The sequence below is a fragment of the Ascidia mentula genome, chromosome 9 (genome assembly GCF_947561715.1).
Source record: "Ascidia mentula chromosome 9, kaAscMent1.1, whole genome shotgun sequence".
Taxonomy (NCBI): Eukaryota; Metazoa; Chordata; class Ascidiacea; order Phlebobranchia; family Ascidiidae; genus Ascidia; species Ascidia mentula.
Genome location: NC_138574.1, coordinates 11457467 through 11470230, shown reverse-complemented (window position 1 = coordinate 11470230; position 12764 = coordinate 11457467). Strand labels below are relative to the sequence as shown.

Genomic DNA, 12764 nt, shown 5'->3' with positions numbered 1-12764 from the left:
TACGACTACAGTCACTCACTAGAACTAGATGAGCTCAGCCTCTTTGAATAGTTTTATATTATTTAAATAGCAACGAACGTAATCACAAAAACGCAACAGACTGTCCACAGTGATACAATCCATGACAACAGAATAATATTAGTTGTAGCTCAGCTAGTCATCATTTGGGTAATTGTCAACACTTACTAAACAGTATGAAACTGAACTACCCTTGTCTGTTCCTTTGACAAGGTAAAATTTATTTCCGTCCACCTCCACTTGAACAGGCTTCCCATTTTCATCCCTGGCAATAACACCATTGTCCAAATCAAGTTGAACTTCTGGTGGAGATTTTGGTTCAGGACAATGTGCAGAAACGTCCGGTGCAGAAGATGTGGACGGTACATTTTGGTCACTCAAGTCTTGCTCAGCTGTTTTTAAAGGACTTTTCATGGGAGATTTGAACCTTTTTCTTTTTGCTGAAGGTGACCAACTAGTGTTTATGTGTTCTTGGTCCAAAAGTTCTATAGCACAGGACAGTTAATTTTGTGCTGTGTTAAAATAAACCTGAATATTTACCTGCATGGTCGTTGGTTTCGCTTTCATTGCAGTTTGTTTCACTGCATGGAAAATATGAATTAAAACTTCAAGCTAATATATTGTATTGGGGGCAGTACCTGTTTGTAATAATATTTACTTGTTTAGATGAAATGGAACTGGATTTTACATTCTTTAGTTTTCGTGTGTTTCTTGCTGTTCTTAAAGTCTCTATAAATAGAAAAACAACACATCAAAACAGGATTTGCAACATAGCTATGGCACAATGAAAATATAAAAGGTGACATAACACCCACTTTTAGCTTTTTCTTTGGCTGTCGAGGCTCTTGTAAGACGTTTTAGTGTTGAAGAACTGGAAAGATTTTTGCGCTTTCTCAAACATTTTGCTTTTGTTGGATGAGGGTTTTGCGTCTCAGATCTAAATTCAAAAATGGTTTTAAAACTTTGTCATTTGTCCAAGTACCCAGAAACTATTCAAACATTTTTCAATATGTACAAATCAAAAATCAACATAAATAATCACATGAATTTCCGAAATCATGGTTAAAGAATTGAAAATTTTCATGTAAAAAAACCAACATAATGTTTTCACAAAATCATGCTCTCAAAGAATTTCCCGCAACTAACTAAATATGTTCAGAAGGGTTAAAAAAAATCTAACTACTGGTCCTAATGGAGGTATGTTTTTAACTGAATTGAAACCAATCATTACCCTGTAGCAGTATCATCTTCATCATCCACCAGTAGTTGTTCTGTGAGTTCCACACTTTCGAAACGGAAAGTCTGCAGCCGGAACAAATGATCATCACACTCCTTATATCTGACAATGCAAAAAACCCTTGTTCAAATTTATATTTGGCACAACTATACTTTTTATTTGTTTTTTATCGCTGACCTCAAAAATAATCAAGACAAATTTATTCTAATGCACATATTTAAGATTTGTTTTTAATAACAACTTTTGGTTGTGAGCAGTGTAAAGGAAAATTATTACTTGAATCTTGTGTGTCCTGGAGGCCAATGAAAGCTATGTGTATTGCGTAGATGATGGGTCAGCTGGTGGCCAACTCCATACTTCTTATCACACAAGTGACATGCATAACACTTTCCTCTTTCTTTCTGCATTTAATTTGCAATTGGTTTACATTTACAATGGTTGGTTTAGTTTCACTTTATGGATTGAAGTACCACACCATGCAATGCAGATAAGTTTTTTTTAAAGATGATATCAAGTAACAAATGTAGTTTCTATTTGGTTTAGAGTACTGATGGGTGACAACATTCAGTGAGTGGTTTGTGATTTTATAATGACAATATAAATGTTGTAGGAGATACTAAGAAGGAAATCAAAACAATAAACACAACATTTACTCACTAAATGTTTTGTTCTGAAATGATATCTGAGGTTTTGCAACGATCGAACAGAATAGTCACAACCATTGATGTGGCATTTGTACTCAAGATCTCTTCTATGAAATACCATGTGAACTTGCAGATCATAAGCTGCTTTTGATCTGAAACAAAAGTTCATAATTAGCAATGGTCATAATAAGGAGCATAATAGATTACGTACCTATATGGGCAAAACTCGCATGCAAATGGACGCTCATCCGTGTGCTTATATCGAATGTGGTGCTTCAGAGCTGAGGGGTTTGGGCAGGTCATTGCACACTTTGGACATTTGTAATGATTTACTGCAATCAAGATTTTGTGAAATATACCAAAATACATTGTACGAAAAGGAATACATCTTTACCATGATGTCTCATGTGATCTTTAAGCAGGCGTTCACTGGCAAATGTACGTGAGCAGTGGGTGCATTGAAAACAGTGACCTGTAAATAATAAATTGAAGTTATCATCAATAATATCTATCATTATCACAGGAGACATAATTCAAATTATAAAACAAGCTGTGCCAGTCTCTGATCATCCAACAGCTCTTTTCTTATGTATGTACACTTGCTTTAAAGTTTATAATACAAAGGTTTATGAAATTAGTATTTTATAGTAAGTGCCAATACACTAGAAAGAGCAGCCACATATTATAGGAGTTACACCAACAGCTTTAACTTACTCTCAACATTGATCTGGCGGCTCAGGTGATCTGCATATTTCGTTTTGTTAACATACAAGTTGCCACACCAGGGACAAGCATAGGAACGTTCTTTGGTGTGTGTCCTTAGATGTTCACGTAACTTAAACTTGGCACAGCTCTTGCGCTGTGGGTTTGTAATTTCATAACTGTATGTGCAACCTGAAATTATAGGGTTTCTTTAGGCTTCACACTTTATAGAGGTGAAGGTGCAACTCTACCTTCCCAGTGACAGACAAATCCACGTTGTTGGTTAGGTAAAATCTCATCGTCTATAATATGATCAGCAACATGCATGTAAAATTGGTCGGGAATGTCACACACCTGCAAAAAAGGTGTAGGTAACATTACCATGTTTTGAATTACACAGACTTGTCATTTTTCTGACAGCATTGTGCAACAGTAGTCACAGCAAATAGTTTTCTAAAAATTTTGTGATGGTACACAGGTTTTTTTCTATGTATTATCACTGACAAGCACCCAAACAAAGCTAAATCATAAAAATGCAAATATCATTATTTCCATAAAGTTGTTAAAATTTGGTAAATTCCAATGCATAATATAGTGTACCATGTCACAGTTTTCCCAGTCACAGTGAAAACCTTCTGGAAGCTCAGGAATGACATTGCGATTGTGTAATGCTCGGCACTCACCCAGTTGTTCACGCTGATTACACAACAGCCCCCACCATTTCAACTACAATACAGTGCAAAAAATATTAGATTTTTTTGTGATTGAATTTATAAATAGAGGAAGTGTCTAGTAGCGGTAAAGTTTTTAATGACTTTTTCTTTTAGGTTAGGTTGACTTTGTAAATTTCCAGCAATGCATTTACAACAAACTTGTACCTTAGTGTGGTAACCATGGAAATACAAATGCCTCAGTAAATCTTCCTTGTATGTGGTAAAAAACACGCACTCAACCCATCGACACCCCACTTCCGTTCCTGAAGAAACACAACGCATAAATTGTTTGTGTAAACTTGCAGAGACAGAACTTACCTTCAAATTGGAGAAAGTTGATGTCACTGTTGAAATGAGCTTCGAGGTGCTGATAAAACTGTCTTAAATCGTCGAAAACACATCGGCAGTCACCCCATTCACACTTTAGTTGAAGCTCGTCGTCTTTTATTCCTTTTCCTTTTTTGCGTCCCATCTTAAATATCAGTTTTCACCTCAAAGCATATTGTGCCCAATAACGGCTCTTATGCGCACCTTGCAGCACAAACCCTAAATTTATGAACAAAAAACAGCTAGACAATTTTTTTGTGATTTATAGGAAAGTATTGTTCCCGCCAAATCCACGAAGGCAAATGAATCCAGTCGGAAAGTGACAGAAAAAAAGAAAAACCAAACCTTTTTTCTTTACCCCACGCTTGGTTAAGCACAGATGTTTCTAAAAAAGCACGTGTGCAATAACAACACACATTTGTTGATCTCACAATGGAGAATTCACTTACAGTTAATAGCAACTGCGAAGGAAAACGCTGCGACATTGTCGAATTGTTGAACAACAAACAGCCAGTAAAAATATGTGCACCCATGGTGCGTTATTCCAAGTTGGCGTTCAGGATGCTTGTGCGAAAGTATGGATGCGATTTAGCTTACACCCCTATGATTGTTTCAAGCTCATTTGTCAAATCGAAGGCATGTCAAGACGTTGAATTCACAACTAATGAGACAGATCGGCCTTTGGTTGTGCAGTTTGCAGCCAACAACGCCAAGGACTTTGCTGATGCCACCGAAATGGTATATCCTTTCTGTGATGGAGTATGCTTGAACTGTGGATGCCCCCAGCGTTGGGCAATGGCTGAGGGTTATGGAGCCAAACTCCTCCGAAAGCCAGAGGAACTGGTTGATTTTGTGAAGCAAACAAGAGCACGAATATCAGATACAACATTTTCAGTTTCTGTTAAGATCCGTTTGCATGCCAATATCAAACAAACTGTGTCCTTGTGCCAAGCTTTGGAACGGACAGGTTTAAGTTACATATCTATACATGGAAGAACTACAAATGAACGCTACCAACCAGTGCACTATGATGAAATGAAACTCATCAGTGATTCCATTTCAATTCCAGTTGTTGCCAATGGCGATGTGAATACAATGGATGATCTTCATAAAGTGCATCATTTAACTGGTTCGTTGCTGGATTTAATTTACTGGTATCCACAATCTTCCAGTAAAATAAAATATTATTAGCATGCATTTTTTTATATTAGAAGACTTGATCATCTGTTTTTAGTACTTCATTCATAGCTAACTGCATTCATAGCTAAAACACTTTAAAATCTTAACTGTAAAAATGTTATTTTATTTCAGGGTCAAAAGGTGTCATGGTGGCAAGAGGAATTTTAGCGAACCCGGCTATATTTAGTAATTATCAGCAAACTCCAATTGAATGTATTAAGGATTGGGTTGACATTGCCATTAGTCTTGGAACACCATTCACCTGTTTTCATAATCACCTGATCTACATGCTTGAAAAAGTTACATCAAAACCTGAAAAACGAATATTCAATTCACTGCAAAGCACTCCAGCAGTTTTGGAATATTTAGATAAATTCATACATGTTTGAAAAGAGTTTTATCAACAACAACTAGTACATTATGTGTTAAAACTATTAAAATTGTTTGTGTTGCTTTCAGCTACCTTTTAGTGTTTGGTCAGTATTTATTGAAAATATTTTGGTTGCTGCTATTTTACATGGCTTCCACTTTTAAATCGCAAAGTTTTGAGACCAACAAACAATTGCATGGCCGAAGACGCTTTCATGACATTCCATCTAAGTTTGTTGCCGGTGGTAACGGAAATTCTCATCTAACTTCCAAAAGTCACCATGAGGGGATAATGAAGTTTATTGATGCAAATGTCATTGGAAAGGAGACAACGTTGTCTGGGCCATATGGTTTAAGAAAAGTTGTGTACTGTGACCATGTGGCATCTGGACGGGCTTTGGAATGTATTGAGTCTTATATTAGGGATCATATTCTTCCATTCTATGGAAACACACATACAACAACAACTGTTACGTCTCTGCAATCATCAATGTTCCTTCAGGAGGCAAGGTTTGCATATACTATTTACTTCGTTCTTTTTGATATGCATGAGCACAAGTGTAAGGTTTACATTCTTTTGACATATCACTTGTTGTAATGTACATTCTCAGTCCCAACAGCTCATAATAATTTAATGGCAAAACTAAACTAAGTATGTCTGATGTAATGTATCAAAAATAATTTCCATGGGCTGTTAATTATATTTACATTATACAGATACTGATAAGTACACCGATATACCTTTAAAAGTGTGAGTTATGTGAATTTTATTTGCAGAGTTATGTTGAGAAATGCTTTGCATGCAGATGAGCATGATGCAGTGATCTTTGCTGGGAATGGTGTCACTGGTGCAGTGGACAAATTAATAAATGCTCTTAACTTTGTCGACCCACCAGTTGTATTTGTGGGTCCTCATGAGCATCATTCCAACCTACTTCCGTGGAGGGAAATTGCTGCCCAAGTAATATAAACAATATTTGTTGAATATTACAAGAGCCGAAATGTTTTATTCGCTTCACTACATAGGCTGTACATGGCAGGCAATCTTAGCTGTTGAATTCCGATCATAATTTTTGACATTCTATGCTAATACAGTAATTTGTGAAACAATTTAAGGTCGTTAGAATAAGTGAAGACATAGATGGACACATCAATCTTGCTCACCTAGAGGCAGGACTAAAAGCTTACCAGGGTTGTGGACTTCAAATAATTGGTTGTTTTTCAGCTGCTTCCAATGTAACAGGTTGGTTGTTTTTCGCCAGACTACAAGAAATTGGTCTAGTTGTCTTTATGGTCCTAATTTTCAGGTATTGTAACTGACACTGTTGCTGTATCATCGCTGTTGCACAAATATGGGGCTCTTGCGTTTTGGGATTATGCTACTGCTGGCCCCTACGTTAACATTGATATGCATCCGTTGTCTGAGGGTGATGCCTCCAAAGATGCCATCTTTCTGTCGATGCACAAGTTCATTGGAGGTGTTGATGCTCCAGGTAATTTTGTTTGTATGCAATTTTTTTGTCTGTAACTTTTTCTAAAAACTGGCATATACCTCAGAAATGGAACTTTTTATTTCACACTTTCTGTTGTAAATTTTTTTCAGTAATTTGCAAAATGAAATAGCAAACATGTCAGATAACAAGGGTACAAAAAACATGTCAGATTACAAACGTACAGAATGTTATTGTGTTACATATGTTCATAAAAGATGAACCAATGCCTTTGACTTTTTTATTTCTGCCCAAAGGGTTGTTGGTTGCCAAGCGATCCCTTTTTCAAAACGCTGTCCCTTCCAATTCCGGAGGAGGAGCTGTTTTCTTCGTGAGAAGGAATGGGCACCGTTATCTTCAAGATGAGGAGGCTAGAGAGGAAGGGGGAACTCCCCGTGTTGTTGGTAGTGTTAGAGCTGCTCTTGCCATGGAATTAAAGCAGGCAAGTAAAATACTGCTGTGTTGGACATGTGTCACAGCATATGTAGTGCTAATTGTGAGTATTGTTTATGACATAAAATATCAATTAATTTTGTTACGACAGATAATGTTGTTAAATTTATCTTCATCATGTGATTACAAAAACTATAATATACCACAACGTAAATATATGTATCTTCATTTTGCAACATTGTAGAGTGTAGCAGCCATCAACATTGCACAGAGAGAAACACATTTGTTTGACAGAGCATTAGAACAATGGAGCAGGCATCAAAATCTTGAAATACTCGGAAAATGTGACAAAACAACAGACGACCAGTTGGCAATTTTTTCCTTCATGGTGTTTTGTCCCCAAACACAAAACTATCTTCATCACAATTACATTGCTGCCTTGTTGAATGATTTATTTGGAATCCAAGTATGGTTTGTTTCATATGATATGGATAGTTTTCCTGTTTATGGTAGTTATACAAGTTTTTTGCCTAATAAAAATTGTGTTTTTTAGGCTCGTGGAGGTTGTGCATGTGCTGGTCCATATGCTCAAGATTTGTTGGGCATCGATGAGCAAAAAGCCAAAGAATTTGAAGAAGCTTTGTTGGAAGACAGGCTTGTACCCTTTTCTATGCAAAATATTCTGTCACCACAATTTCCTATAGAAAGACTAAACACATTTCTGCATCAAGTTTGTTATTTTAACTGCAGTAAACAAGGCAAACACAGACAATATTAAGCAGCATAAACAAGACCAGACATCTTAAGCAATTGTATTTTTAATTTTGTTTAGGAATTAACACAGCTAGTAGATAGTTAACTTGTTATCCAGGCGACTTGACCGAGTTCATCTTCGACGTCAAAGCGAATACTCACAAAATGAGGTTCTAAGACCAGGCTTTGTGCGCTTAAATTTTCCCTTTTTCTGCTCGGATGAGGAAGCAGACTTTGTGATCAAAGCAGTTGCCATGGTAGCAGAACATGGGTGGCGACTTCTTCCACAGTATATGTTTAACCCAGAAACAGGAGAATGGAGGCATACAAAGCACAAGGTGTGCTGATGAAATATTCTTCGTTTTAACATGCTTTAAATACTGTGAAAAAATGCTGAAACTGCTCATGTGCAATGTTGGCCATTGCAAGCATAGATATACATTTAAGGAATTTTTTTTAGAATGTACAAACATTCCTAATATATACAAAATTTATATCAGTCTTTTACTATTTGTTGTTTATTAGTATTTTCCTAAGACCATTTTTGTATTCGTTGTTGCAAAGGTATTTGCTGACAGAAAATGGCTTGGGCATGTTAGGTTTACCGGTGATGGGCTGGAACTGTCTCACAATGTGAAATATAAAGATTCAATAGAAGCAAACAAAGTTCTTGAGATGGCTCAGCAAATATTTCAACAACCATTAAAGGTGGGTTTTGTATTGCAGGCAGTACAATTTGCCACCATACAATATATTTTAGAAATTAAGAATTTTCGCTACTTTGTACATATTTGAGCAGACAAATTTCCTTGGTAGAACAGGGCAGACATTCAATCGTACATTAGTTTGGTTTTTGTGTCATAGTTAATATTTTTATACCCTGAAAAATCCATAGATGAAGCTGAAACTATTTGTGGTATATTTTTACAACTTTAGACTTGGTGTTCACATATAACAAAAGCACAAAATACTTTTTTTTGATGCAGGGATATGAAAACAAACTCCCTAATCATCAGTTGATGTTCAGTAACAGTGTAGCCCACCTCCGTTGGTTTCTTCTACCATCAGAAGCTCAGCTACTGATACAAAACAAAACACTTGTTCCACTTCCTCCAGCAAATGTCTTCAAAGTGAGAAAGACAATACGTGTTCTGACATTGGAAGAAACAAACAAGTTGATTGAAGCGCAGCGAAAGTTGCTCAACACTGCAGTCACGAAAAAAGTTCAGAAACAGATTGTGCAAAACACTGCTGATATTTCCCATTTAAAGCTGGAAACACCTCATGTTCAACCTGCAAGAGAAGTAGAAAATGGAAGTGTTGCGTCGGAAAGCCAAGATGTTGACCCTAATGAAAATATCACTTGCAAGAAATGCAAACCACAATCTCAAACAAACTCTACAGCAATTAAAGCAATGTTTGCATCGCCACCAAAAAGACTGTTTAAGTTAACTGCTGACGCAATTGAGGAGTTTCAGATGATTTGTAATGGAGATAAAGTGTTGGTTTGCTTATCTGGAGGCAAGGTAAGATCTTGTTCTCCATTGTAAACTTTATTGCACACTGTTAGTTGTAGAATAATTGTATTTGTGTTAAAATTAACAGGATTCCTTATCATTGCTTCACGTCCTGCATCAGTATCAATTCTATGCGAAAAGTCGAGGTGTTAACTTTAATCTGGGAGCTGTTACAGTTGACCCCATGACCTCATCGTTTGACCCTTCACCTTTGATTCCATACCTTAAAGCCTTAAATGTAACTTACTTCTATGAAGAACAGAGTGAGTCATTAAATATCCGAAATTTTTTGATAAAAACTGCCTTCGGTGTTACTACTTAAAAATTAGTTGTGCTTTGATTTGTATTTGGAAACTAAAAATATTTTGTTGATATTCGTATTTAGTTAATCCTGTTCGCCAATTATCTCAAATAATCAACCATCAATCATTTTCCGCTTCTAACAAATCCATCAAACTTTCAGACATTCTAGAACAGGCGCTTGAGACTTCTGCCACGTCAATTTGTGCGTTTTGTTCTCGGATGAAGAGGGGTCGGATATACGCTTGTGCCAGAAGAGAGGGTTGGAATGTCCTCGCATTTGGTCAACACCTGGACGATCTTGCCGAAAGTTTCCTCATGTCCGCTTTCCACAATGGTTTGCTTCGGACCATGAAAGCCAATTACACTGTGCAGTAAGTTTGTGGTTTGTATTCGGTGCAACTGGACGTGTAAAGCAATTATTTACTTCAGTAAGTCAAACAAGAAGCTAAATAGTGTCAAAAGGCATGTTGTTAAACAACCATTGTACAAGCCAAATAAGGAATATCCTATGCTACACGTTGCTTATGTTTAATCTGAAATAAAACAACGTATTTGTGTGTTTTTTGCCTTCAATTAACCTTCATTTAAAACCTAAAAAACCTTTAAATAAACAGACGAGGAAAGGTTACAGGGTTTGTATGGTGGTATATTTTGTTATAAAGGGAAGGTGATTTGCGTGTGATTCGCCCTTTCATCTACGTTCGCGAAACCGACACAAGACAATTTGCCGAATCCTCAAAGCTTCCAGTTATACCTGAAAACTGCCCAGCGTGCTTCGAAGCTCCAAAGGTGGAATTATTTGATGTTTCATCGTATATATTTATATAACTTTCTAGGCAGAGACAAAAAAATTCATCGAAAATTTGTTTTAAATGGGTGACGAGTTAGTAACATAACGTTTCCTTTTGCATTGATTTCGCGCCAAGTCGTCCCCAGTGTTCTACGTTTACAAATTTGAAGCACAGTTGGAATTGCACTGATAAGTCAACAGATTGGACACTTTCGCTTGTTGATAATTTTTTACATTGTATTGTTTTTACAAAATTGACCAAAAGACATTTGTAACTTAATACTTGATTAGTACCAACTGTTTTGTTTAAAACGTCGGCGTTTTATGGATTTTTTGGACCATTTTTTCACAAAGTCTTGCAAAATTATGCATTTTCTTGCTGGTTTCAAACATCAGCGGTATTGTAATTCGGCCCTTTTTGGAATTTCGGCACTTGTCACTGTTTAATCATATGGTTGCATACAGGAGCGACACCGTATGAAACAACTTCTTGCCTCGCAAGAAATTCTCCATCCTCGTCTGTTTAACAGCCTGAAAGAAGCCATGCACCCGTTATATTCGAAAAGTGCGACTGGATTGGAAAGTTCGATTTCAAAACGCGATTCAACAAAGCAACAAGATGACGATATTTAAGTTGAAATACTTTGTTTTACTTTTCTGTCGGAAGAGAGCAAACGTCGTGATATTGCCACCTGATAAACCTGGTTTACGTTTGTTGTACTGGTCAGCAGAAACAACAAAACTTGCACTTAAATTGAAAAAACACACGTGTGCCTTTAACTTACGTTGCAAAATAAATACTTTGATTGAGCGTTGACATTTTCAGTTAATCTGGTTTGAGCAACTGCTTTCACCAATGAAAAGTTATGACAATAAAACAAGGTAAAACGACTTCACTCAGCACGCAGTAAAGCTTGTAGGGTAATTGCTATATTTAGTTGACAAGGTTTAGTAAGTCACCAAGGCTGCTCTGGTAAGACATTATAGTCACGAGACCAAGGTAAAAACAGCGGTCACTGTTTCTGTAACTCACTAAATAATCAGTCTGTCTGTTGGCCGATGCGCAGTGGATGGATGTGTAAAATTGAACTTTTCTTTCCTGCAGCCATAAGCTTTTTGTTTTGCCTTCTTGTCCAGTAATAAAAGTAACAAAACAAATTCAGAACAGTTGTTTATCCATGTATATGGCTCTAATTTGATTACGGCTTTGAATTGATTAAAGTATTTTGAAAACAACATTACAAGGTCACAAGTTACCGAACGTTGTTCAAAATGGCTTTAGACATAACCGACAGGTGTAATGCAACCATTGTATACTTCAGTATGGTCAAAATTATTGTATATGCTAGGTAAATATATATTTTAATTAAGTACCATTTCTTTATATTTCTAGTAAAATCAACTTGATTAACAAAAAAGAAAATACCCCAGCAGAAAATATAAACTGGAGAAGTTCTTGAACGCGTTGAATTGTGCGCGCGACGCAACCAATCAGCGCAAATTCTTTCGTTGATCAGGAAAAGCCGAGTTTCAATTGCAGTCTTTTGTTTTCGGTCATTTCATTTCTCACTTCGAAGCGTGCGGAGGTTGGTGTGAAAGCTAAAGGTACGTTGTTATTATTAAGTGTATTATAGAAGCATGGTAATCGATCCCATGTATTTCTTCAGCTAGTAATATATTTTCTGCACATCAACCACAAGGAACGATTGAAATAGTATCATGTTCTATGTTTTATTCAGATTCAAGTCGCTTGATCTCCACGTACATTTCCAACCGTCCCTTCCAACGTGCTGGACAAACTTTTAAATAATGTTAGTTGAACACTAGAGTCTGTTGTGCGTCAACCGGGATGGCGGAATTGTTTAGGCCTAACTCTAAACTAACTTGCGGCGTATAGGGTGAGTGGATTTCTTTTGCCATCGAATCCCGATGGAAGGGTTTCGTCGGGCGAAAGAAGTCCCAAGTTCGTATTAGTGCTACTACTTTCAGCTATCTCGCTTAGGGCTAGAACTACAGTAGCACTTAAATAGGGTTAGGTGAGGCAATACAGATTACTTGGGATCCGCGCGCCACATTGGGCCTTTCATTACAACGTTGTCTAGCTAAGTGTGGCGCGTTGTTAAATGGCTTTAGATTTAATATAGGATGCGTTTTAGAACCACGATTAACACGGCCTCCACCGCACTTGCGCGGCCGCGGTGCAGGCGGGCTTAGTAGGGACACCCGCTACTCCGACGACATTCGTGTTGAAGGGGCCGGCATAGCATTGCTCCCGAACGGCCCGCGAGCCACCCCGTAGGGCGCAATCAGTAACTATGTAAACATTTAA

The 12764-nt window shown here is 37.1% G+C and overlaps 3 protein-coding genes across 3 annotated transcripts; 2 read left to right on the top strand and 1 right to left on the bottom strand.

Moving 5' to 3' along the window:
- Positions 1-52: 52 nt before the first annotated feature.
- On the bottom strand, positions 53-3913 carry LOC145913493 (histone H4 transcription factor-like). Its single transcript, XM_083001174.1, has 14 exons — positions 3633-3913; positions 3480-3577; positions 3202-3327; positions 2853-2955; positions 2614-2793; positions 2294-2371; positions 2111-2231; positions 1913-2051; positions 1532-1656; positions 1250-1357; positions 834-955; positions 657-747; positions 559-599; positions 53-503 (listed from the first exon to the last, which is right to left on the bottom strand). Exons 1-14 carry the CDS (start codon positions 3784-3786, stop codon positions 154-156), a joined length of 1836 nt encoding a protein of 611 aa, XP_082857300.1. The 5' UTR covers positions 3787-3913; the 3' UTR covers positions 53-153.
- Positions 3914-4074: 161 nt separating this feature from the next.
- LOC145912968 (tRNA-dihydrouridine(20a/20b) synthase [NAD(P)+]-like) lies at positions 4075-5279 on the top strand. Its single transcript, XM_083000447.1, has 2 exons — positions 4075-4770; positions 4953-5279. The coding sequence occupies exons 1-2, from the start codon at positions 4173-4175 to the stop codon at positions 5207-5209; spliced, it is 855 nt and encodes a 284-aa protein (XP_082856573.1). The 5' UTR covers positions 4075-4172; the 3' UTR covers positions 5210-5279.
- On the top strand, positions 5198-11206 carry LOC145912967 (uncharacterized). The gene is made up of 14 exons (XM_083000446.1): positions 5198-5699; positions 5967-6150; positions 6306-6432; positions 6497-6682; positions 6937-7121; positions 7317-7538; positions 7626-7726; positions 7944-8163; positions 8390-8533; positions 8812-9351; positions 9431-9605; positions 9806-10016; positions 10308-10434; positions 10901-11206. Exons 1-14 carry the CDS (start codon positions 5338-5340, stop codon positions 11066-11068), a joined length of 2952 nt encoding a protein of 983 aa, XP_082856572.1. The 5' UTR covers positions 5198-5337; the 3' UTR covers positions 11069-11206.
- The last annotated feature ends 1558 nt before the right edge of the window (positions 11207-12764 follow it).

What these genes read in the sequence shown, in the direction of transcription:
- LOC145913493 (XM_083001174.1), bottom strand. Translation starts at nt 3,786, where the DNA reads ATGGGACGCAAAAAAGGAAAAGGAATAAAAGACGACGAGCTTCAACTA. An exon ending in CCAGGACACACAAGATTCAA is followed by an intron (nt 1,358 to 1,531) that starts GTAATAATTTTC and finishes TTGCATTGTCAG; the next exon opens with ATATAAGGAGTGTGATGATC. An exon ending in CGAAACCAACGACCATGCAG is followed by an intron (nt 504 to 558) that starts GTAAATATTCAG and finishes CCTGTGCTATAG; the next exon opens with AACTTTTGGACCAAGAACAC.
- LOC145912968 (XM_083000447.1), top strand. Translation starts at nt 4,173, where the DNA reads ATGGTGCGTTATTCCAAGTTGGCGTTCAGGATGCTTGTGCGAAAGTAT. An exon ending in TAAAGTGCATCATTTAACTG is followed by an intron (nt 4,771 to 4,952) that starts GTTCGTTGCTGG and finishes ATTTTATTTCAG; the next exon opens with GGTCAAAAGGTGTCATGGTG.
- LOC145912967 (XM_083000446.1), top strand. Translation starts at nt 5,338, where the DNA reads ATGGCTTCCACTTTTAAATCGCAAAGTTTTGAGACCAACAAACAATTG. An exon ending in TTGCCATGGAATTAAAGCAG is followed by an intron (nt 7,122 to 7,316) that starts GCAAGTAAAATA and finishes GCAACATTGTAG; the next exon opens with AGTGTAGCAGCCATCAACAT. An exon ending in ATGATTTATTTGGAATCCAA is followed by an intron (nt 7,539 to 7,625) that starts GTATGGTTTGTT and finishes TGTGTTTTTTAG; the next exon opens with GCTCGTGGAGGTTGTGCATG.